At 50.7% G+C, this 21,532-nt stretch overlaps 1 protein-coding gene across 13 annotated transcripts in view; it reads right to left on the reverse strand.

Annotated features, from left to right (window-relative positions):
* LOC146786091 (eukaryotic translation initiation factor 4 gamma 1-like) overlaps positions 1-21,532 on the reverse strand; it is a 1,219,153-nt gene that overhangs the window by 500,416 nt on the left and 697,205 nt on the right. For all 13 annotated transcript variants that reach the window (XM_085635575.1, XM_085635572.1, XM_085635570.1 and 10 more), the window contains one exon: positions 15,474-15,607. In XM_085635575.1, the coding sequence (XP_085491701.1) occupies positions 15,474-15,607 (134 nt within the window). The remainder of the gene's footprint in view (positions 1-15,473; positions 15,608-21,532) is intronic.

Here is a 21,532-nt window from a genome sequence, read left to right on the forward strand (position 1 = left end):
TGAGGAAGGAATGTTTTGCGCAAGGCTTGTATGCTTGCGATCCTGGCTGAGTTTGGATAGGCAATACCTTTGGAGGTGTCTATAGTGGCCCCGAGATATTGCTTTGTGTGGGATGATAGAAGGTGGGACTTTTGGTAGTTCACCGTGAAGCCTAGCCGGTGGAGCAGTTGAATGGTGCTGTTGGTATGTTGCACACATTGGTTGTAGGACGCGGCTTTTATGAGCCAGTCGTCCAGGTAAGGGAAGACGTGAATATGTTGACGCCTGAGGTGTGCTGCTACCACTGCTAGGCATTTGGTAAACACCCGTGGTGCGGTGGTGACCCCGAAGAGGAGAACCGTGAATTGGTAATGCTGACCGTCCACCACGAACCTGAGGTACTTCCTGTGATAAGGGTGTATTGGAATGTGAAAGTATGCGTCCTTCAGATCCAAGGTAGTGAGAAAGTCTCCCTGACAGATGAGCGGGAGGACTTGTTGTAGGGTGACCATGTGGAAATGGTCTGAATGTATGTACGCATTTAGAGGCCGGAGGTCCAGAATGGGCCTCAGGGTCCCGTCTTTCTTTGGTATAAGGAAATACAGGGAGTAGACCCCTAGATTTTGCTGATTGACGGGGACCTGCTCTATAGCGTGTTTTTGAAGGAGGGAGAGCACCTCCTGTTTGAGCAGTGTGGAATGTTCTTGAGACATTGGACGGTGCCTTGGTGGGATATTGGGTGGGGTAGATGTTAGCTCGAGACAGTACCCTGACCGAATAATTTGGTTCACCCATTTGTCCGATGTTATGGATTCCCATGCGTGGATAAATTTTTGTAGTCTGCCCCCGACCGGAGTGGGATGGTCTGGGGGGGGGGGGAGTGAAGGGAAGTCATTGTGCGGGCAGGGTTGCAGAACGGGTGGTGTTCGTTTTGCCCCTGCCCTTATTGTTGTTGCCTCTGTAACCACCCCTTTGGTTGCCCTTTGAAAAGGTATTTTGAGGAGGGAACTTGTAGGAGGTAGAGGCGCTATCGGTGGAGTAGCCTCTGCCTGTGCTACGAAAGGATGAGCGTCGAAAGGAGCGTTTAGGGGCCTGTGATTATAGTGCCCCCATAGACTTTGCTGTGTCTGTGTCCTCTTTCATCTTTTCTAATGCTTCGTCCACCTTTGGGCCAAAGAGAGTTTGTTGGTCAAAGGGGTGATTTAGTATGGACGCCTGGACTTCAGGCTTGAATCCTGAGATCCTGAGCCAGGCATGACGACGAAGCAGGACACTGGTATTGATGGCTCTAGAAGCAGTGTCGGCTGCATCGAGGGCACACTTAATGGAGGTGTTTGTAATTAGTTTACCCTCCTGTATGAGGTCATGAGCCTTGCGTTTGTGTTTTTCGGGGAGGTGCTGCATAAGAGCCTCAAGCTCGTCGTAGTGTGCTCTGTCATAGCGCGCAGGTAGCGCTTGTGTATTTGCAACGCGCCACATGTTTGCAGCTTGGGAGGCGGTGCGTTTGCCAGACGCGTCTAGAAGTTTGGATTCCTTATCTGGCGGTGGGGCTTCTCCTGAGGACTGGGAGCTAGCCCGCTTTCTAGCTGTGGACACAACTAGGGAATCTAAGGGAGCAGGGCCCTTAATGTATGCAGGGTCTGTGGGTGCCGCCTTGTACTTTTTTTCTATTCTAGGGTTCAATACCCTGGCCCTGACAGGGTCTTTGAACACCTCTGCAGCATGCTTGGTGACACCCTTAAGCATGGGCAAGATAGACGTGGACTTGTCCTGAATGTCAAATGTGTCCAGTAGAAAGTAGTCTTCCACTGGTTCGCTATGCATGTCCACCCCATGGTAGTGTGCTGCTCTCTGCACTAAGTGATGAAACCGTAAGGAGTCCTCTGGAGGAGACGGCCTGGATGGGTATAGGTCGTCCTGAGGCATATCCGGTATGTCAGGGTTGTGGTAGTCTTCCCATGGGTCTGGGGTCCCCGGTGGAGTGGGGTCCATTGGGGCGTCCGCCGGGTCATAATCTGGATCCCCGTAATCCGGATCTGGGGACGGGGTCGGGGAGTGATGAGGTAAGGGTGGCGGAGACCTGGGAGGGGTCCTTCCGCTTGGGTGGTGGAGGAGGGGCCGGTGTGTCAAGACGTCTTTTCTTGACAACTAAAGTCAATAGCCCAGTCTTTGGATCTTTAAATAGAGTCTTTTGCAAAGGGTCTGGTGTAAAGAGGTCCAGTGGCACCGGATAGTCCGCTGGCGCCGAGGTTTTCGGAGCCGAGGGTTTCAATGGTTTCTGTTGCTTTTTTGGAATCTCCGGTTTTTTCGGCGTCGAAGGAGTTTTCGGCGCCGGAGCGTCAGTGCCGACAGATGTGTGTTTGTGTTTTGTCGGCACCGAGAGTCCAGGCTTCGGCACCGGTGGTTTCGGAGTCGAGCTGGGTATCACTTTCTTCGGTGCCGGACGGTGTTTATCGGCACCAGGCGTTGGCTGGCTCGAGCCCGAGCTGCCGTGAGACTTCTGAGGCTTCGACACCGGGCCCGAAGGTGGGGTGATAGAAGCTGTGTGCTTGGTTTTACCCAGGCCTGCAGGCGAGGGTGTAACCTGAGTCTCTTTGGTTTTGGGCGCGGGGGTGGGAGGGGGTACAGTACTCACGACCCACTGCGCCGGTGTGATGTCTTCCACGTCGGAGTCGTCGGCCTCGGAAGCGCTGACGACGTCGTCCTCCTGCTCGGCGTGTAGTTGCCCCGAAGCTCCGGCGTAGTCTCCGAAGATGTCCGGTGGAGCTGCGGTCGATGAGTGCGCCATGGTGCGTCGAGCTCTTCGATCCCGGATGGTCTTTTTTGATCGAAAAGACTTACAGGCGGGGCAGTCTCTAGCCTTGTGTTGTGGGGAGAGGCAAAGGTTACACACCTGGTGGAGGTCGGTGTGGGGAAATTTAGACCCACATTTTGGGCACTTTTTGAACGGAGTCCTTTCCATCGGCCGGGACCGGAGTCGAGGAGGGCCCGAAGGCCGGTGCCGATGTACGGGATGGAGGAAAGTGCCGCTTCGAGAGATGAAGATTGATGAAGAAACTCTAAGAACGAGGATTGTCCGTCGAGGCTGGAACCGTAGAAGTTCGAAGCCGGAGCACGAAGTATCACATCCGAGCCCGATGGCGGAAAAAAACAATCTGAGGATGGAGCCGAAACCCATGCGCAGTACGGACCGAAGGAGGAGTCACGAACTCGTGACTTCCAAAGACTGTCCAAAGAACAAAAACAAACTGCAAACATCCGGGCCCAACACCAGATGGCGATCTATGCTAAGTGTACAATCTGCAGCTCATATGCCTCGAACCTAAAGTTTCCGAACTTGAGCTAAGATAAGCACATCCGAACCCAATGGCGGAAAAAAACAATCTAAGGATGGAGAGGATGCCCATGCGCACTGTAGTCCAGGGGAGGAGCCACCTATCTCGTGATACTTCGAAGACTCTTCCAGGACAACAATGTGCAATCATCCGGACCCAACACTAGGCGGCAATCTATGCACAGATATGAATTCAGCAGCCCACATGCCTCAAACGCAAGCGTTACTAATGAGCTTCCCTTCTCTAATCAGGGACTCTGCTCCTTCCTTATATTGATCTGGGAGGTGCTGTAGCAGTGTCTCTAGGGTATCGTAATGCGCCCTATCATACCTAGCAAGAAGTGCCTGAGTGTTGGCAATTCTCCAGATGTTAGCTGCCTGTGCAGCAACCCTCTTTCCCGATGTTTCCAAGAACTTAGACTCCTTGTCGGGGGGAGGAGCATCACCAGCTGTCTGCGAGTTGGCTCTCTTCCGAGCATTGGAAACGACCAATGAGTCTAAAGGCAATTGTCCTCTTATGTAGGCAGGGTCCACTGGAGCTGGCCTATATTTTTTTTCTATTCTAGGGTTATGGACTCTCGCCCTAGTGGTCTCCTTAAAAATGTCATTAGCCTGTTTTAGGACCCCCTACAGCATGGGCAGAGTTTTCACAGATCTTTCTGAAGTAAAAGGTATCCATTAGAAAGCCGTCCTCAATAGGATCAGTGTGGAGCTGTACGTCATGATTTCAATTAAGGCATTGAAAGCAGCAGTGTCCTCTGTAGGAGATGTTTTCGCCACATATGCCTGTGTGTCCGGAGCAGTATGTGTGTCCCCTGCATCCATATTGTCCACCCAAGGTTGGTTTTGGTCCTTAGGGTCAGTATCCACAGGATAAGTGCCCTCAGCATCACCATCATCTCCAGCATCCGTATCAGAGTGTGTGGGCGAGAATGGCTGAGTTTCTGGGGTGCCAAATTGAATATGTTCCACCAGAACTGGTGATGTGGTTCTCTTCTTTTTTAATGGAATCTTGTATGGCTCCATTGGTGTCTCTATTACGATTTTCCGTTTGTATATGGAAAGTCTACCAGTGGTGGCGTCGATAAACTGCCTTGGAACCTCATCGTCGTGAGGCACTGCAACAGGTCTCTGTCCTATCTGTATTCCTGTTGGTGCATCGACAGTTTTCTCCGGGTCGAGAGCTTTTTGCGGGTCGAGACCCTTCTTTGCGTCGAACATTTTCGGTCGCACCGCTGGTGGGAGGCCGAACTTTATATGCGTCGACGCGATGTGAACCGCGCTGACCGTTTTCGGCTGCGGGGCTGTCTTCGCACCAGTTGTGGAAGCCTTGTCGTGGATGCGTAATAACGACTCCGACACCTTCTGCTTGACAAAGGGCGATGGCGTCGTGGATTGGACACGGTCCTTCGACGCCTTCGTTGTGGCATCAAGCCCCGTACCAGATGACGTCTTCTGGACCGGAATAGTGGGATGGGTTGGCTCTCGATGGCCGCCCTCCATATCTGTGTTGACGCTCTTTGGCGCCGATACTTTGGGGTCGGCGACCTTGGCTTTGAGTTTTGGCGCCGCCCTTGGCTCAACGTCCGCATGACCTCTTGGCGTCGACAGCCGTCTTTTGTGTCTTCGGCTCAGAGGGCTTCGAGGCCTTGTCGCCGTGGAGAGACTCTTACTTTCGGTTTCGATGCAGTTACCTTCAGTTTAGATTCTCGTTGATCGAGTGATGGCGCTTTGGATACCGATGGCTCCTTAGGATAGTTCGACGCCGGGCGTTTATGCAGGGCGGAAGAACGAGAGGAATGATCTTGGGTAAGGCCTTGCGGCGATCCCGCGACCTGAGCCTTATCGAGTGCCTCCTTCGGCCCTGTGGCGACCTGAGGGCCTAGCTCATTTTCTGAGCCATCCTCCTCGGCCCCAAGGGCCTCTTCGTCGTCTCCTACCTGTACGACAAAGTCATCCTCCTCTTCATCTATTATATGTTAGTCTTCGGCATCATAGTCTGATTCACGCTCCGACACCGGATCCGACATCTCTCCCTTAACTTCAAGGTCCACGACCTCCTCATCTTCGGTCCCGAAGATGTTGTCCGGGTGCGGCGCAGCTTTCTGCGCCTCGAGCCGAGCTGCTCGACGAATGCGAAGGGTCTTCTTCGATCGAAACCTGGAGCACGCCATGCAGGTGGCTTCGTCGTGGTTTGGAGAGAGGCACTTGTTGCACACTGGGTGCACGTCGAAGCGAGCATACTTAGCGTTGCAAAGAGGGAAACGCTTGAAGGGGCTATTCGATGTTTTTGATTCCATCGTCTATCTTGATCGGGCCTCGGACGTCGAAGGGCAAATGGCTAACTTCGATGGAACTACTCGGCGCCGAATGAAAACAATACCGACGAATAAAGGCCTAAATACTCCAAGAGCTCAGATTAGGACATCCAAATCCAATGGCGGAAAAAAACAATCTAAGGATGGAGGGGATGCCCATGCGCACTGTAGTCCAGGGGAGGAGCCACCTATCTCGTGATACTTCGAAGACTCTTCCAGGACAACAATATGCAATCATCCGGACCCAACACTAGGCGGAGATCTATGCACAGATATGAATTCAGCAGCCCACATGCCTCGAACACTGCCTTACTGCTCGACCAGGCTACCACTTTAGAGAGTAAGATTATATCTAACTTTAACCTCTGTTAAACCCTTGGGGTCTGTGGACTCTGTACACCCTGTACCTATTAAGGAACAGTATATACAGAGCCACTTTCTCACATCAACACAACGGATGGAGGTATTAGTGATAGTTTTACCCTCCTGAATTAGTTTGTTGGCTCTATGTTTAGATTGGTCAGGGAGGTGTTGCATTATTGACTCCAGCTCATCATAATGTGCCCTGTCATATCTGGCTAGGAGAGCTTGGGTGTTAAAAATGCGCCATATATTGGGCGCTTGGGACGCTGTCCGCTTGCCAGAGGCGTCCAGGAGATTAGACTCCTTATCTGGCGGTGGAGCCTCACCTCATGCCTGGGAATTGGCACGTTTCCTCGCATTGGAGACTACCAGAGAGTCTAGTGGTGCGGGGCCTTTAATGTAGGTTGGATCTGTTGGGGCGGCTTTATATTTTTTCTCAATGCGAGGATTAATGACCCTGGCCCTAACCGGGTCTTAAAAGACCTCTGGTGCGTGCTTAATAACCCTCTTAAGCATGAGCAGAATTGAGGTGGACCTATGTGCAGTGTCAAATGTATCTAAGAGGAAATCCTCCTCTACGGGGTCTGTGTGGAGATCAACCCCGTGGTAGTGGGCAGCCCCATGGAGTAGCTGGTTAAAGCCCATCGTGTCCTGGGAGGGGCGAGGGGGGGTCTAGAAGGGTAAAGATTGTCCTGCGGGACGTGTGGGATGTTGTAGTCGTCCCATGGGTCTGGGGAGCCTGTAGGAGTAGGGTTCCCTGTTGGTTGGTTGTCTGCCCCATTACTTGTGTAGTAGATGTAATCATCATCATCATCATCTGGAGATGGTGTAGGAGAATGATGGAGGAGGAGGAGGAGGTGAAGGAATCCTCAAAGGGGAAGTGGCAAGGTCTCTACTTTTTGGTGGTGGAGCTGGTGCAGGCTTGTCCAGTGATCTTTTTCTGGTGCTAAGTGTCAAATGCCCAGTCTTTGGATCCTTTGAGGGTTTTTTGGTAAGGTTCGGGTCGAAACAGTTCCTCTGTAAGGGGCAGATCCTTCGGTGCCGATGGCGTTGGAGCTGTGGGTTTTTAGGCGTTGATTCGGCACGTGTTCTTGGTTTGGGGTTTAGAAGTGTCTTTTGACTTCCTCGGTTCCGAGGTGGGTTTTGGCTTCCAGGTTTGGGAGTCTAGGCTTTTCGGCTTCTTGCTCGGCTCCGAGGAGGTTATCGGTGCCGAGGAGCCGGTGCCAGTCTTTGGTGCAGAGTGCGTCAGTGTCAAGCTCGGTGCGGACGAGGAAAAGGGTGTTTTCTTTTTCGGTGTCGAGATTTTTTACGGCACAGAGGGTAGGCTGGCTCGAGCCCGAACTGCCTAAAGGCTTGATGGGCTTCTTAACCGGGCCAGGAAGCGAGGTATGGGAAGCAGTCTTTTGGTGCATACCTAGGCCCGAAGATGTGACCGAAGCCTTTTTCAATGGCGTGGAGGGGGGTTTAGGGTCGGGTCGACGTCTGTACTCACGCCCCTCCGTGCCGGAGTGATGTCCGACATCGGAGTCGTCAGCTTCGGAGGCGCTGACTAGGCTCTCTTCGGTGTACTGTCGTTCCGGAACATCGACGCCTTCTTCGAAGATGTCGTCAGGGATCGAAGTCGACGATTGAGCCATTGTTCTCCATGCTCGTCGGTCCCGGAGCTTCATCTTCGATCGGAAGGAGGCGCAAGATGGACAGTCCCTTGCCTCGTGTTCTGGAGAGAGGCAGAGGTTGCACACCTCATGGAGATCTGTGTGGGGAAACTTCGACCCACATTGAGGACACTTTTTAAATGGCGTCCTTTCCATCAGCCAGGACCGGAGCCCAGGTAGGCCGGAAGGCCTTCGTCAACGACCATAATCGAAGACTTCAATTGTTGAGTCGCGTCGAGTGTGGAGAACGCAATCGAGACAATACCGTCGAAGGGCGGAGGATTGCGCGCCGAACAAGAAAACTGGAACGGTTCCGAACTGGAGCGTGAACACATCCAAGCCCAATGGCAGAAAAAAAAAAAACAATCTGAGGATGGAGCCGAAGCCCATGCGCAATATGATCCAAAGGAGGAGTCACATACCTTGTGACTTCCAAAGACTTTCCAAGAGAAAAACCACTGCACTATCCAGGCCAAACACAGGATGGCAATCTATGCACAGATCTGCAGCTCATATGCCACGAACAAGATCATATGTATGATCATGTATGTGACTCGAACAAGTTTCCTTGAACAAAAAAGAGCTCCAAAATCGTGAAACCAAGTTTCTGGAATTGCATGTTTTTATTCCATGCATTGGGCGCATTATTTCAGATAATGATTATGCTACTTACCAGTATGCATCTGTTCTTGGCATGTAGGGCTGCTGACATTCATATCTGTGCATAGATCGCCGCCTAGTGTTGGGTCCGGATGATTGCACATTGTTGTCCTGGAAGAGTCTTCGAACTATGACGAGATAGGTGGCTCCTCCCCTGGACTACAGTGCGCATGGGCATCCTCTCCATCCTCAGATTGTTTTTCGCCATTGTGGCAGTGATGGAGTAGATACAGTAAGTGATGGCCATGCTATACAGAAAATACTGAGTGCTGCAGCCACGACAGGCGCCGGGGAGGAGGGTGGGCGATATGAATGTCAGCAGCCCTACATGCCAAGAACAGATGCATACTGGTAAGTAGCATAATCAGTTCGAGGCATGTGGGCTGCTGAATTCATATCTGTGCATGGAATATATAGCAGTACCTCCCCTAGCGGCGGCTACCTGTGCCAGCTGCAGCAGTCTGGAAAAGAGTTTTGAGAACAGCCTGTCATACAGCTGCCTGCTGTTTTGAGTGTACATCTACGCAGTAGTGTTTGCTAAATGTATGTATAGTGGACCATGTGGCTGCTCTACATATTTCTTGTAAAGGAATGTTTCCAAGGAAAGCCATGGACGCCCCTAACTTACGTGTTGAGTGGGCTTGTGGGGGAATCGTTAATGTGCGTTTAGCTTTGTGATAGCAAATCTGAATGCATTTAACGATCCATCTGGCTATTCCTGCTTTGGAAATGGCGTTGCCTTTGTGTTGTGGAGAGAAGGCAACGAAGAGTTTAGTTTTTCTAAAATCCTTTGTCCTGTCAATATAGTACATGCGAGCCCGCTTTACATCTAGTGTATGGAGCATTTGTTCCGCGACATTTTGCGGATTTTGGAAGAAAACGGGTAGTTCGATAGTTTGATTAATGTGGAACTGTGATATGACTATGGGCATGAACTTGGGGTTGGTGCGTAGGACAACCCTGTTTGCGTGGACCTGAATGAATGGCTCTTGAATGGTTAGTGCCTGGAGTTCACTAACTCTCCTCGAGGAAGTGACGGCCACCAGGAAAGCCACTTTCCAGGTGAGGAATTGAATTTCACATGAATGGAGAGGTTCAAAGGGCGGATCCATCAGTCTGGTGAGGACCAAGTTAAGGTTCCACACGGGTGCTGGTGGGTGTCTTGGGGGAATTACTCGTTTGAGTCCCTCCAAGAAAGCTTTGATGGCAGGTACCTTGAATAAGGCGAGGTGCTGCCTGTTTTGGAGGTAGGCTGCTATTGCGGTCAAATGGATGCGTATTGAGTTGTAGGCCAGATTACAGTGGTATAGGTGTAAGAGGTAGCATATAATGTTTTGAATAGATGCGTCCAGTGGGTTAATGTCATTGTTGTTGCAGTAAATGACAAACCTTTTCCATTTGGCCGCATAGCAGGCTCTAGTAGTGGGTCTCCTGGCTTCTTTGATGATAGTCATACAGTCAGGTGGTAAGTTTAAGTAGCCAAATTCTAAGACCTCAGGAGCCAGATCGCCAGGTTCAGTTGCTGGGGATCTGGGTGTTAAATTTCGCCATGGTTCTGCGTTAAAAATGCTGGTTTTATCCGCAGTCGTTGATGAGGCACCACGGAAAGTTCCAGGAAGGTGGTGTACCACGGCTGGCGTGCCCACGTTGGAGCAACCAGGATAAGGGTCAGTGAGTGTTGCCTTAGTTTGAGCGCCACCAGCGGTATTAATGGTGCTGGGGGAAAAGCGTACGCAAATCTGCCAGACCAGTTCATCCATATCGCATTGCCCTGCGACTGTGGGTGTGGGAACCTGGCGGCCAAGCTTTGGCATTTTGCGGTTTCTTCTGTGGCGAATAGGTCTATCTCTGGATGACACCACTGTTGGAAGTACGGTTGGAGAACTGACGGATGTAGCTCCCACTCGTGCATGTGGTGGCTGTGTCTGCTGAGCAGATCCGCCATCTGGTTGTCCTTGCCTGGGAGGTGTTCTGCCATGAGGAATATGTTCCTCTGAATGGCCCACTTCTACATGCTCTGAGCCAGATGAGACAACTGTGGAGAGTGTGTTCCTCCCTGCTTGTGTATGTAGTACATGGCAGTCATGTTGTCCGTCCGGATCAACACGACTTTGTTGCACAGGTGTACTTTGAATGCCTTCATGGCTAGGAAGATTGCCATCAGTTCCAGAAGGTTGATGTGCATCTTCTTTTGTTGTGTCGTCCATAGTCCCTGCACTGTGTAATTGAGTACATGAGCTCCCCATCCCTGGAGAGACGCGTCCGCTGTTAGTATGATTTGTGGAACAGGCTCTTGGAACGGTCGGCCCTTGCAAAAGTTTTGTGGATTCCACCAATGCAGAGAGTTGTATGCCCGACCGCTCACCAACACTAGGTCTTTTAATTGCCCGTGAGCCGGATTCCATTGACGTGCTAAGCACTCCTGAAGCGGGCGCATATGTAGTCTTGCGTGCGGGACTATGAAAAATGCAGGAGGCCATCATGCCTATCAACTGCATGAACACTCGCGCAGGAAGGGAGTGTTGAGGTTTGAATTTTGAGATCAGCTGTTGATTCTCACTAAAGTTGGCTGAGCTGTGGCCGCCAGAGTGTTGATCGTTGCGCCTAAGTACTGTTGTACGTGCGCAGGTTGGAGACTTGATTTTGGGTAATTTAGTGAGAATCCCAGATTGTGAAGAAGGTGAATGGTGTGGGACATGTGGGTGGCACATTGTTGTGCTGACTTGCCTGAACTAGCCAGTCGTCCAGATAGGGGGAAGACGTGAATGTTTTGTCTTCGCAGATGCGCAGCCACTGTTGCCAGGCACTTGGTAAATACCCTGGGTGCTGTTGTTACTCCGAAGGGGAGAACTTTGAACTGATAGTGATTCGCTTGAATAGTGAATCTGAGGTATTTCCTGTGTGAAGGGTGTATGGGTATGTGGAAGTATGCATCCTTCAGGTCTAGCGTGGCTAGGAAATCCCCCTGACTGATTAGTGGGAGAACCTGCTGGAGGGTGAGCATATGGAAATGCTCTGACAGAATATATAGGTTTAAGGATCGCAGGTCTAGAATAGGTCTGAGCGAGCCGTCATTTTGGGGATTAAGAAGTACAGAGTACACCCCTGTGCCCTGCTGGTCGATGGGCACTACTTCTATTGCCCCTTTTGCGAGCATAGCAAGCACTTCCTGCTGGAGTAAATCTAAGTGTTCGGCTGACATAGGACGGTGCTTTGGTGGTATGTTGGGTGGAGTGGAAGTTAGTTCTAGACAGTACCCGTGCTGGATGATGTCCCTGACCGACCTGTCTGTGGTGATGTTCTTCCACGCGGACAGGAACAGCTGGAGTCGTCCCCCGACAGGTGTTAAGTGGTCGGGGGGTAAGGAGAGGGCGTCACTGTTTGTTCTTTGGAGAGGACCTGGTGTTGCCATAACCAGGTCCCCTGCCCTTGGTGCTGGATCCACGATATCCACCCCTGTTTTTGTCATAGGTGCTTTGAGCGCCACTTTTAGCATACTGCTGTTGTGACTTGACCCCTTGTTGTTCCCCTATTTCCGGTGCGACGAAAGGAGCCACTACGAAATTGCTGTGTTTGCAGAGCCCTTATTGATTTTGCAGTGTCAGTGTCTTTCTTTATTTTTTCTAGGGTAGTGTCAACGTCTGGGCCAAATAAGAATTCTGTGTTAACTGGTAAGTTCAGGATATTGTTTTGGATCTCGGGTTTGAAGCCTGAGATGCGTAACCAGGCATGGCGTCGTAGCATGACGCTTGTGTTTATTGCCCTAGCCGCTGTGTCAGCTGCGTCAAGGGCGCATTTTATGGATGCATTAGTGAGGAGTTGTCCTTCTCTAATGAGTAGCTCCGCTGACTCTTTATACTCATCTGGTAGATGTTGGAGCAGTGACTCCAGCGTGTCGTAATGTGACCTGTCATAACGTGCCAGGAGTGCCTGTGTATTGGCAATGCGTAGGATGTTCGCTGCTTGCGCTGCAATGCGTTTGCCCGATGTTTCTAGTACTTTTGACTCCTTGTCTGGGGGAGGAGCATCACCAGTCGTTTGTGAGTGGGCTCTTTTGCGAGCATTGGCAACCACCATGGAGTCTAATGGCAACTGACCCCTAATGTATTTAGGGTCACCGGGTGCAGGCTTGTATTTTATTTCAATCCGGGGATTTAACACCCGGGCTCTTGTGGTGTCCTTGAAAATGTCTTTGGCAGGTTTGAGAACCCCTTTTAACATGGGCAGAGTTTTGACAGTTCTTTCTGAAGATGCAAAAGTGTCAAGCAGGAAGTCTTCCTCAATGGCATCAGAATGGAGTTCCACCCCATGATGAGCAGCAGCCCGTTCGATGAGGGCATTAAATGCAGCTGTGTCCTCTGTAGGAGACGTTTTCACGTTATAGAGTTGCGCATCTTGAGTATGTGGCGCGACACTTTGGTCTGTGGGGTCATCCCATGCCTGATCCGGGTCTTGTAGGTGCTCATCAGGATCTACGTCCCCAGGGTAGATGGTATCGTCCCCGCCATAGTCCTGTATTGCGTCCGATTCGGAAGGGGTAGGAGAAAAAGACTGCGGATCTGGATGGAAGGGTTGGAAGTGTTCTTGGAGCACTGGTTCCTGCTCCGCTGGCAGTTTGCGTTTAAGAGGAATTTTGTAGGGCTCCTCTTCCCTAACTGGCGTTATTTTGCGCTTGTGGAGCATTAACCTGCCAGTGTCGGCGTCGATAAATTGTGGCCCCGAAGAGTCTTGTTCTGTAAGGCCGGAGGTGGTGGACTGTGTGTGGAGGACACGTGTCCGAATTTGAAATAGTTTCGGTGCCGATGCAGGTGGCAGCCCAAACGTAATGTTGGTGGGCTCCGAGTGCACTTTACAGGGTTTGGTTGTGTCGGGACCTGAGATAGAGTGGAGGGTCGCCCGGCCACGGATGCGTTGCAAAGACGCGGACACCTGCTGCACAGTGAACGCAGATGGTGGTTTGATGGGCACCTTCGTAGTAGACGTCGAGGCCAGCCTCGACGTTTGTCGGAAAGGGGTCACTGGTCTGAAGGGATGTATCGACAGTCGACGTAGTCGAGGACTTAGTCAGCGCCAGTGCGCTAGGCGTTGACGTAGCCGGGGCGGCCATTTTGACTGCGGAGGTTACGGCTTTCGATGGCGCAGAAGGTCTTGGTGCCTTGCGGTGACCGAGGGCGTGATTTTTCTGGGTGTCAACCGCATCCGCTGCGGTGAGCTCGGCGCCGAAGTCTCTTTGTACGCGGTCGGAGGCGACGACTTTTTTCGGCGTCGGAGCAGTGGATGGTTTCGACGCCTTCGATCCGACCACCACCAGTTTCACTTTCGTTTTTGAAGGGACTGGAGCGATGGCTGGTTTCGGGTTTAATAACCCGGTCGTCTTCGGTAATAGTGGCTCTTGCAGAGTGTTCGAGGCCGGACCGGAAGGTGGGGCCGAGGAACCATGTAGTTGATCTTGGGTAAGGCCCGAAGGCGATCCCTCGACCGGAGCCTGATGACGACGTACAGTTTCGGCCTCCGTTTCGACGGATTGGCCTAGCTCCCCAGGAGAGCTGTCTTCTTCGGCCCCGTAGGCCTCGTCGAAGTCTCCTACCTCATCGACGGTTTCTTCACGTCGAAAGATCACTTCGTCGTCGTCCGATCGGGAATCATGTTCTGAAGCGGGGCTAGAGACTACTTCTTCCACGCTCTCGGCGTCCTCGTCCTCGGTGCTGAATATGTTGGTGGGAGCAGGCGCTGCTTGCAGCGCTTCCAGCCTCAATGCCCGTCGATTCTGCAGAGTCTTCTTAGATCTGAACCGAGCACAGGCCATGCATTTCGATTAGTCGTGATCCGGCGAGAGACATTTATTGCAGACTGGGTGGACGTCGATATGAGGGTACTTCACGTGGCATAACGGACACCTCTTGAATGGAGTCCTTGATTCCATCGTCGATCGAGCTTCGAAGTTCGGACCAATCTGGTCTGAAAGTTGGAAGAGGGTGCGGAGCACTAAAGCTAGTAGTCGACACCGAACGGTAACTGTACCGACGAAAACTAAAGGCCTTTTGGCCTAAAACCGAGTATTCCTAAGTTGAGCTAAGATAGTTACATCCGAACCCAATGGCGGAAAAAAACAATCTAAGGATGGAGAGGATGCCCATGCGCACTGTAGTCCAGGGGAGGAGCCACCTATCTCGTGATACTTCGAAGACTCTTCCAGGACAACAATGTGCAATCATCCGGACCCAATACTAGGCCGCGATCTATGCACAGATATGAATTCAGCAGCCCACATGCCTCGAACATGATGAATGCAATCATTGTTGAAGAGAAAAAAAATTGAATAAACGCAACAAAAAATTCGAGAAACAGTTGTTCGAACTTTATTGAAATTATATTTGAATGCATCCTGGGGACGTTATCCACTGGCAGTGGTAACACAAGTCTCGATACAGGGATGTGTGCCATGTCGACTACTCAGTTATGCACCAAAACCATGGCAGTGTATGGGTGTTACGGTGAGGGAGTCTGAGGGTGGCACAATACATGCTGCAGCCCAAAGAGGTCCTCTCTTGTCACAAGGCCCTTGGTACCAGGGTGCCTTTTACAAAGGACTTTCACGTGACGTGGCCCAAAGGGGTGCCAATTGTGGTAACAAAGGTACAGTTTACGAAAGAACACAGGCCCTGGGAACCTGATTGGCAGGGGCCCAAGGGACAGTCAAGTTCGCATCAGTTACCTGCCAAAAAGTGAGTAACCATGCAAAAAGGGGCACTTCCCTACACCCCCTGTCCTTGCCTGTAGCCTCTTTCTGCAGGCTAACCGAAACAGAGTGCCTCTGACCCGCAGGCCCAGGGCCCATTACCACATCAGCCCCACACCAGACCAACCGAAGGTGCATCCCGGCTCCAGAGACACTAAAGACCAGAGTCCCCCCCCCTTTGGGTTTGTGCTTTTATCCCATCAACAATTTTAGCATGTCAACACTATTTTCCAGGGCCAATGATCAAATTCTATGTGGACTGAAAAATGGACAATAAAAATGGTTATAACTGATAAAAGCAACCAGTAGTTTTCTCCGAAGGTAATGGTCACTCCGAAAGCTACCCAAATACAATCAACCGAATACATAGCCGAACAGCAAAATCCCAGTCTAATAAAAGGGTGCAGATTACAGTGGAGGCCTACCTTGTCAAGCACCACATCGCTGATCTGGGGAAGCCCTTCTGGTTTCTGCAAGCTAGCAACGATGTACTGGAAGCCGAGGAGGAACTCTCGGTCGTAACTCTTCTTCTCCTCTGGATTCAAGGGTTTCCATTGCTCTGTTAAGAAAAATAATAATCACTACATGCAAGGCTATACATTTTAAAAGATTTGTTCAAAATAGGGACTCTAAAAGAGCCTAAAAACCTTTCTTCAAGTCCCACCTTGAACTGGCTAAGCATATCTGCAAGAAGGAATATGCTACTTACCAGTATGCATCTGTTCTTGGCATGTAGAGCTGCAGAGTCACACACTGAGGATAAGATCGCCATCTGGTGTTGGGCTCGGATGATTGCAGGTTGTTGTTGTCTTCGGAAGAAGCCTTTGGTCACGAGGTTGGTGACTCCTCCCCTGGACAACAGTGCGCATGGGCATCCACTCCATCGTCAGATTGTTTTTCGCCATGATGGGAAAAGATGGAGTGTATAGAAATGAAAGAAAGGATGTCCATGTGTAATGTCTAAGTAAGACGGATGCTGGAACAGATACAGGTCCCGGGGAGGCGGGCGGGCGTGTGTGACTCTGCAGCTCTACATGCCAAGAACAGATGCATACTGGTAAGTAGCATATTCCGTTCGAGGCATATGAGCTGCAGATCACACACTGAGGATAGATTATACAGCAGTGCTTCCCCTTAGCGGTGGTCGCCTGTATCCGTTGCAGCAGCTTGAAATAAAGTTTTTAGGACAGCCTGGCCTACGGAGGCCTGTTGTTTGGCCTGCACATCAACACAATAGTGTTTAGTGAAGGTATGCGTGGTAGACCACGTGGCTGCCTTGCAAATGTCTAAGGGAATGTTACCTAAGAAGGCCATAGAAGCCCCTATTTTACGCGTGGAGTGCGCCCTAGGGGGAACTGTAAGTGTACGTTTAGCCTTGAGGTAGCATATTTGGATGCATTTAACTATCCACCGGGCTATACCTGATTTGGAGATTGGGTTGCCTTTATGTGGTGGTGCGAAAGCAACAAAGAGTTGTTTTGTCTTTCGAAAGGGTTTTGTCCTGTCGATGTAATAAAGCAAGGCTCTTTTGACATCTAAGGTATGTAGGGCCCTTTCAGCTACGGAGTCTGGGTTTGGGAAAAAGACCGGTAGCTCTACTGATTGGTTAAGGTGGAAAGGGGAAATCACTTTTGGAAGAAATTTAGGGTTTGTCCTAAGAACCACTTTGTTACGGTGTAGTTGTAAGAAAGGTTCCTCTAGTGTAAGGGCTTGTATTTCACTTACTCTGCGTAGGGAAGTGATTGCGATAAGGAAAGCTACCTTCCATGTTAGGAATTGTAATTCACATTTGTGCATAGGTTCAAATGGGGGACCCATGAGTCTTGTTAGAACCACATTGAGATTCCACAGTGGTGCAGGTGGCAATCTTGGGGGAAGGATTCTTTTGAGACCTTCCATAAACGCTTTGATGGCTGGTACCTTAAAAAGGGACAGGTGTTGCCTATTTTGCAAGTAGGCTGCCAAGGCTGCTAGGTGTAAACGTATAGAGGAATACGCTAGATTGCATCTTTGCAAGTGTAGTAGATAGCAAATGATGTTTTGGATGGAAGCGTCCAATGGCTGTATGTCATTATAAGGCAAAGTAGATGGCAATTCGTTTCCATTTAGCGGCATAACACGCTCTAGTAGTAGGGCGTCTGGCCTCCTTTATGATATTCATACAGTCTGGAGGGAGATTGAGGTAACCGAACTCTAAGACCTCAGGAGCCAGATCGCTAGGTTCAGTGTTTGAGGATCTGGGTGTCTGATTTCTCCATGGTTCTGGGTTAATAGATCCGGGGAGAGGCGTAGCCTTTGATGTGGAACTAAGGATAGTTCTAGAAGCGTGGTGAACCACGGTTGACGTGCCCAAGTGGGAGCCACTAGTATTAGTGTTAGTGACTGTTGTTTCAGTTTGCGTACCACAAATGGAACTAGTGGGAGAGGCGGAAAGGCGTACGCAAATCTGCCTGACCAGTTCATCCATAGGGCATTGCCCTTGGACTGTGGGTGTGGAAACCTGGCGGCGAAGGTTGGGCATTTTGTGTTTTCGGGAGTGGCGAACAGGTCTATGTCTGGTTGTCCCCACTTTTGGAAGAAGGGGAGTAGAACCTTGGGGTGTAGTTCCCATTCGTGGATCTGCTGTGTGTGGCGACTTAGGAGGTCGGCCACTTGATTGTGGATCCCTGGGAGATGTTCTGCCAACAGATAGATGTTTTGGGGAATTGCCCATCTCCAGATTTGCTGTGCCAGTTGGGACAGTTGGGGAGAGTGTGTCCCTCCCTGTTTCTGTATGTAATACATTGTCGTCATGTTGTCTGTGCGTATGAGGACAGTTTTGTTCTTTAGGTGAACTTGAAAGGATTTTAGTGCTAGGAACACTGCTAAGAGTTCCAGGTGGTTGATGTGGAGCAGTTTTTGTTGACTGGTACATCTGCCCTGAGTGGTATGGTGAAGGAGGTGGGCTCCCCACCCCGTGAGAGATGCGTCGGTAGTTAGCACAACTTGTGGAAGAGGCTCTAAGAACGGTCGCCCTTTGGACAGGTTGATGGTGTTCCACCATTTGAGTGAGCGAAGTGAGCGACTGTCCACCAACACCAGATCGGTAAGTTGTCCGTGAGCTTGGTTCCACTGTTGTGCTAAACATTCCTGTAAGGGACGCATTTGAAGTCGTGCGTGTGGGACTATGGAGATGCATGACGCCATCATGCCTAGGAGTTGCATGAACACTCTTGCTGGAAGAGATGGATGAGTTTGAAACTGAGAGATGAGATTTTGTATACTGGCTATCCTGGCAGTGCTGGGATAAGCAATGGCCTTGGATGTATCTATGGTTGCTCCTAGATACTGATGTAAGTGGGAGGGTTGTAGGTGGGATTTGGGGTAGTTGATAGTGAATCCCAAATCGTGGAGAGTTTGAATCGTGCGATGAGTGTGGAGAACGCATTTTTGGTATGTATTGGCTTTTATGAGCCAATCGTCCAGATAGGGGAAGACATGGATCTGTTGTCTTCTGAGATGCGCTGCCACGACTGCTAAGCACTTGGTGAACACTCTGGGTGCTGTTGTTACTCCGAATGGGAGAACTGTAAATTGATAGTGTTGCCCATCTACCACAAATCGTAGATATTTTCTGTGAGCGGGATGCATAGGGATGTGAAAGTATGCGTCCTTGAGGTCTAATGTGGCAAGGAAGTCTCCCTGTTGTAGGAGTGGGAGGACTTGTTGGAGAGTGGTCATATGAAAATGATCCGAATGTATATACTGGTTTAGTAGTCTGAGGTCCAGTATGGGTCTTAGTGTTTTGTCCTTCTTGGGAATGAGGAAGTATAGAGAATATACCCCTTTTCCCTGATGTTGAAGGGGGACTGGTTCTATCGCCTGTTTTTGTAACAGGGATTGAACTTCTTGTTTGAGGAGAGAGAGATGATGTGAGGACATTGGGCGTTGTTTGGGTGGTATGTTTGGGGGGGATTGTATGAGTTCGAGGCAGTAGCCAGACTGGATAATTTGTCTTACCCATCTGTCTGTGGTGATGGAAGTCCAGACAGGTAGGAATTGTTGGAGTCGCCCCCCGACCCGAGTGGAATGGTCCGGGGGGAGTGGTGGCAAGTCACTGTTTGGTGGCTGGGGAGGTGCGGGTGTTGTTGTTATTGCCCCGCCCTCGGCCTTTGTTATTGTTTCCCCTATAACCTCCCCGGAAATAACCTCTGTTAGGGGATGTTTGTCCAGAATTTTTAAAGGTGGACGTGGTCTCAGTTGATGTGTTTTTGGAGCCTCCTCCATAAAAGGAGCGACGAAAGGAACCCCGGTTTTGAGGAGACTGCAGTGCTCCCATAGACTTGGCAGTTTCATTATCCTTCTTCATTTTTTCTAATGCAGTATCTACTGCAGGGCCAAATAACTGCTCTTGGTTGAAAGGTTGAGCCAGAATTGCGGTTTGAACTTCCGGTTTAAAACCGGAAATACGGAGCCAGGCATGTCGTCTGAGTAGGACGCTAGTATTGACCGCCCTAGAAGCGGTGTCTGCTGCATCTAAGGCGCATTTAATGGAGGCATTAGATATTAATTTGCCTTCTTGAATGAGGTCAGTGGCCTGGGACTTAAAGGGTTCAGGCAGATGTTGCATAAGGTCCTCAAGTTGGTCATAATGTGCCCTGTCATACCGAGCTAACAGGGCCTGGGTATTGGCAATACGCCAGTGGTTCGCCGCCTGTGCGGCGACTCGTTTGCCTGAGGCCTCTAAAAGCTTAGACTCCTTGTCTGGGGGGGGGGGCGTTTCTCCAGTTGTCTGTGAGTTAACGCGTTTCCTGGCATTTGATACGACCAAGGAGTCTAAAGGGAGCTGGGCTTTAATGTATGCAGGGTCCTGCGGGGCTGGTCGGTACTTTTTTTCGATGCGGGGGTTGAGAACCCTCGCTCGAACAGGGTCTTTAAAGACGTCAGTGGCATGCTTTATAACCCCTTTAATCATGGGAAGTATATGAACAGTTTTTTGTGACTGCTCAAAGGTATCGAGGAGAAAATCCTCCTCAAGGGGGTCCGTGTGCATAGTGACACCATGGAACGTTGCTGCCCTATTTATTAGTTGGCCAAACCCTAGGTGGTCATCAGGAGGGGAGGGCTTGGAGGGGTAGGTAGTGGGGTCAGGCATGTCAGGCATTGGATAAGACCAGTCATCTACCGGTGCTGTGTCTGGAAAGGTAAACGGGTCGGTTGGATCAACAGGATCATTAAATAAATCAGGGTCCGCCCCTCCCCCTAAGTCATCATTATCATCCTGTGGAGGAGGTGAATGATAGGGAGGTGGTAAAGGTAAAGGTAAAGGAGAAGCAGGAGGAGGAGGGGGGGACGGGTTAGAAGGTAAAACAGGAGAAGAAGGACGAAGTGGTGAAGTGGCACAGTCCTTTTTTCGTATGGGAGCTGGGGGAGGTGTAGTGTCCAGCTTCCGTTTTTTATATGGGATGGCAGTCACATGTCCAGTGTTAGGATTGATGTAGATCCGCTTTTGAGTAGGATCTGGTCGAAAAAGTTCATCTGGCTCCGAAGGTGGTGGCGGCGACGCCCGCTTCGGGTCTTTATGAGCTGTTTTTGGTGTGGACGTAGTTTTCGGTACCGATGATGTTTTCGGTGCCGAAGAATGTTTCAGTTCCGATGGATTTTTCGGAGTCGATGGAGTTTTCGGTGCCGATGTATGTTTCGGTGCCGAGAGACTTTTAGGCATCGAAGTCGAAGAACGTTTCGGCGCCGGTGGAGACTTCGGTGCCGAGGAACGTTTCAGTGCCGAAGGAGATTTCGGTCTCGAAGCCTGTTTCGGTGCCAATAGTGAGTGTTTCGGTGCCGAGGGTGTTAAAGGCACAATCACATGAGGTTTGCTCGAGCCCGAGCCACCTACAGGCTTAGATGTCTTCGGAGCCGGGCCCGAGGGCGGGGCTTCTGAAGAGGATTTCCGGTCGCGACTGGGCCCAGCTGGCGGAGTCTTGACCACTGTCTTTTTGGATGGGGCAGGGGCAGGGGGGGGTGGTACTCACACGCTGCCCTGGAGTGATGAGGTCATCGGAATCGTCGGCCTCGGACACGATCTCGAGATCTTCGGTGTCGTCTTCGGGAACATCTTGAGCAAAGATGTCCTCCGGTTCTGGAGCTGGTTTGGCCATAATATGGCGTCGAGCTCTTCGGTCCCGGAGGGTCTTCTTCGAACGGAAAGCGGCACAAGCTGGACAGGTGGACTCGTTGTGTTCCGGCGACAGGCAGAGGTTACAAACCTCGTGGTGGTCACTGTGGGGGAACTTCGCTCCACACTGGGGGCATTTTTTGAAGGGTGTCCTGTCCATCAGCCGCTTCCGGAACCGGTCCGAGTTGATTTCGAGTCGATGGAATGAAGATTAAAGAGTTAAATTGATTGCTAGAAGTTTTCTGCTGGAGCGGAAAAAAGTTCATCCGAACCCAATGGCGGAAAAAAACAATCTGACGATGGAGTGGATGCCCATGCGCACTGTTGTCC

Source organism: Triturus cristatus, chromosome 11 (genome assembly GCF_964204655.1).
Source record: "Triturus cristatus chromosome 11, aTriCri1.1, whole genome shotgun sequence".
In the NCBI taxonomy this organism is placed as follows: domain Eukaryota; kingdom Metazoa; phylum Chordata; class Amphibia; order Caudata; family Salamandridae; genus Triturus; species Triturus cristatus.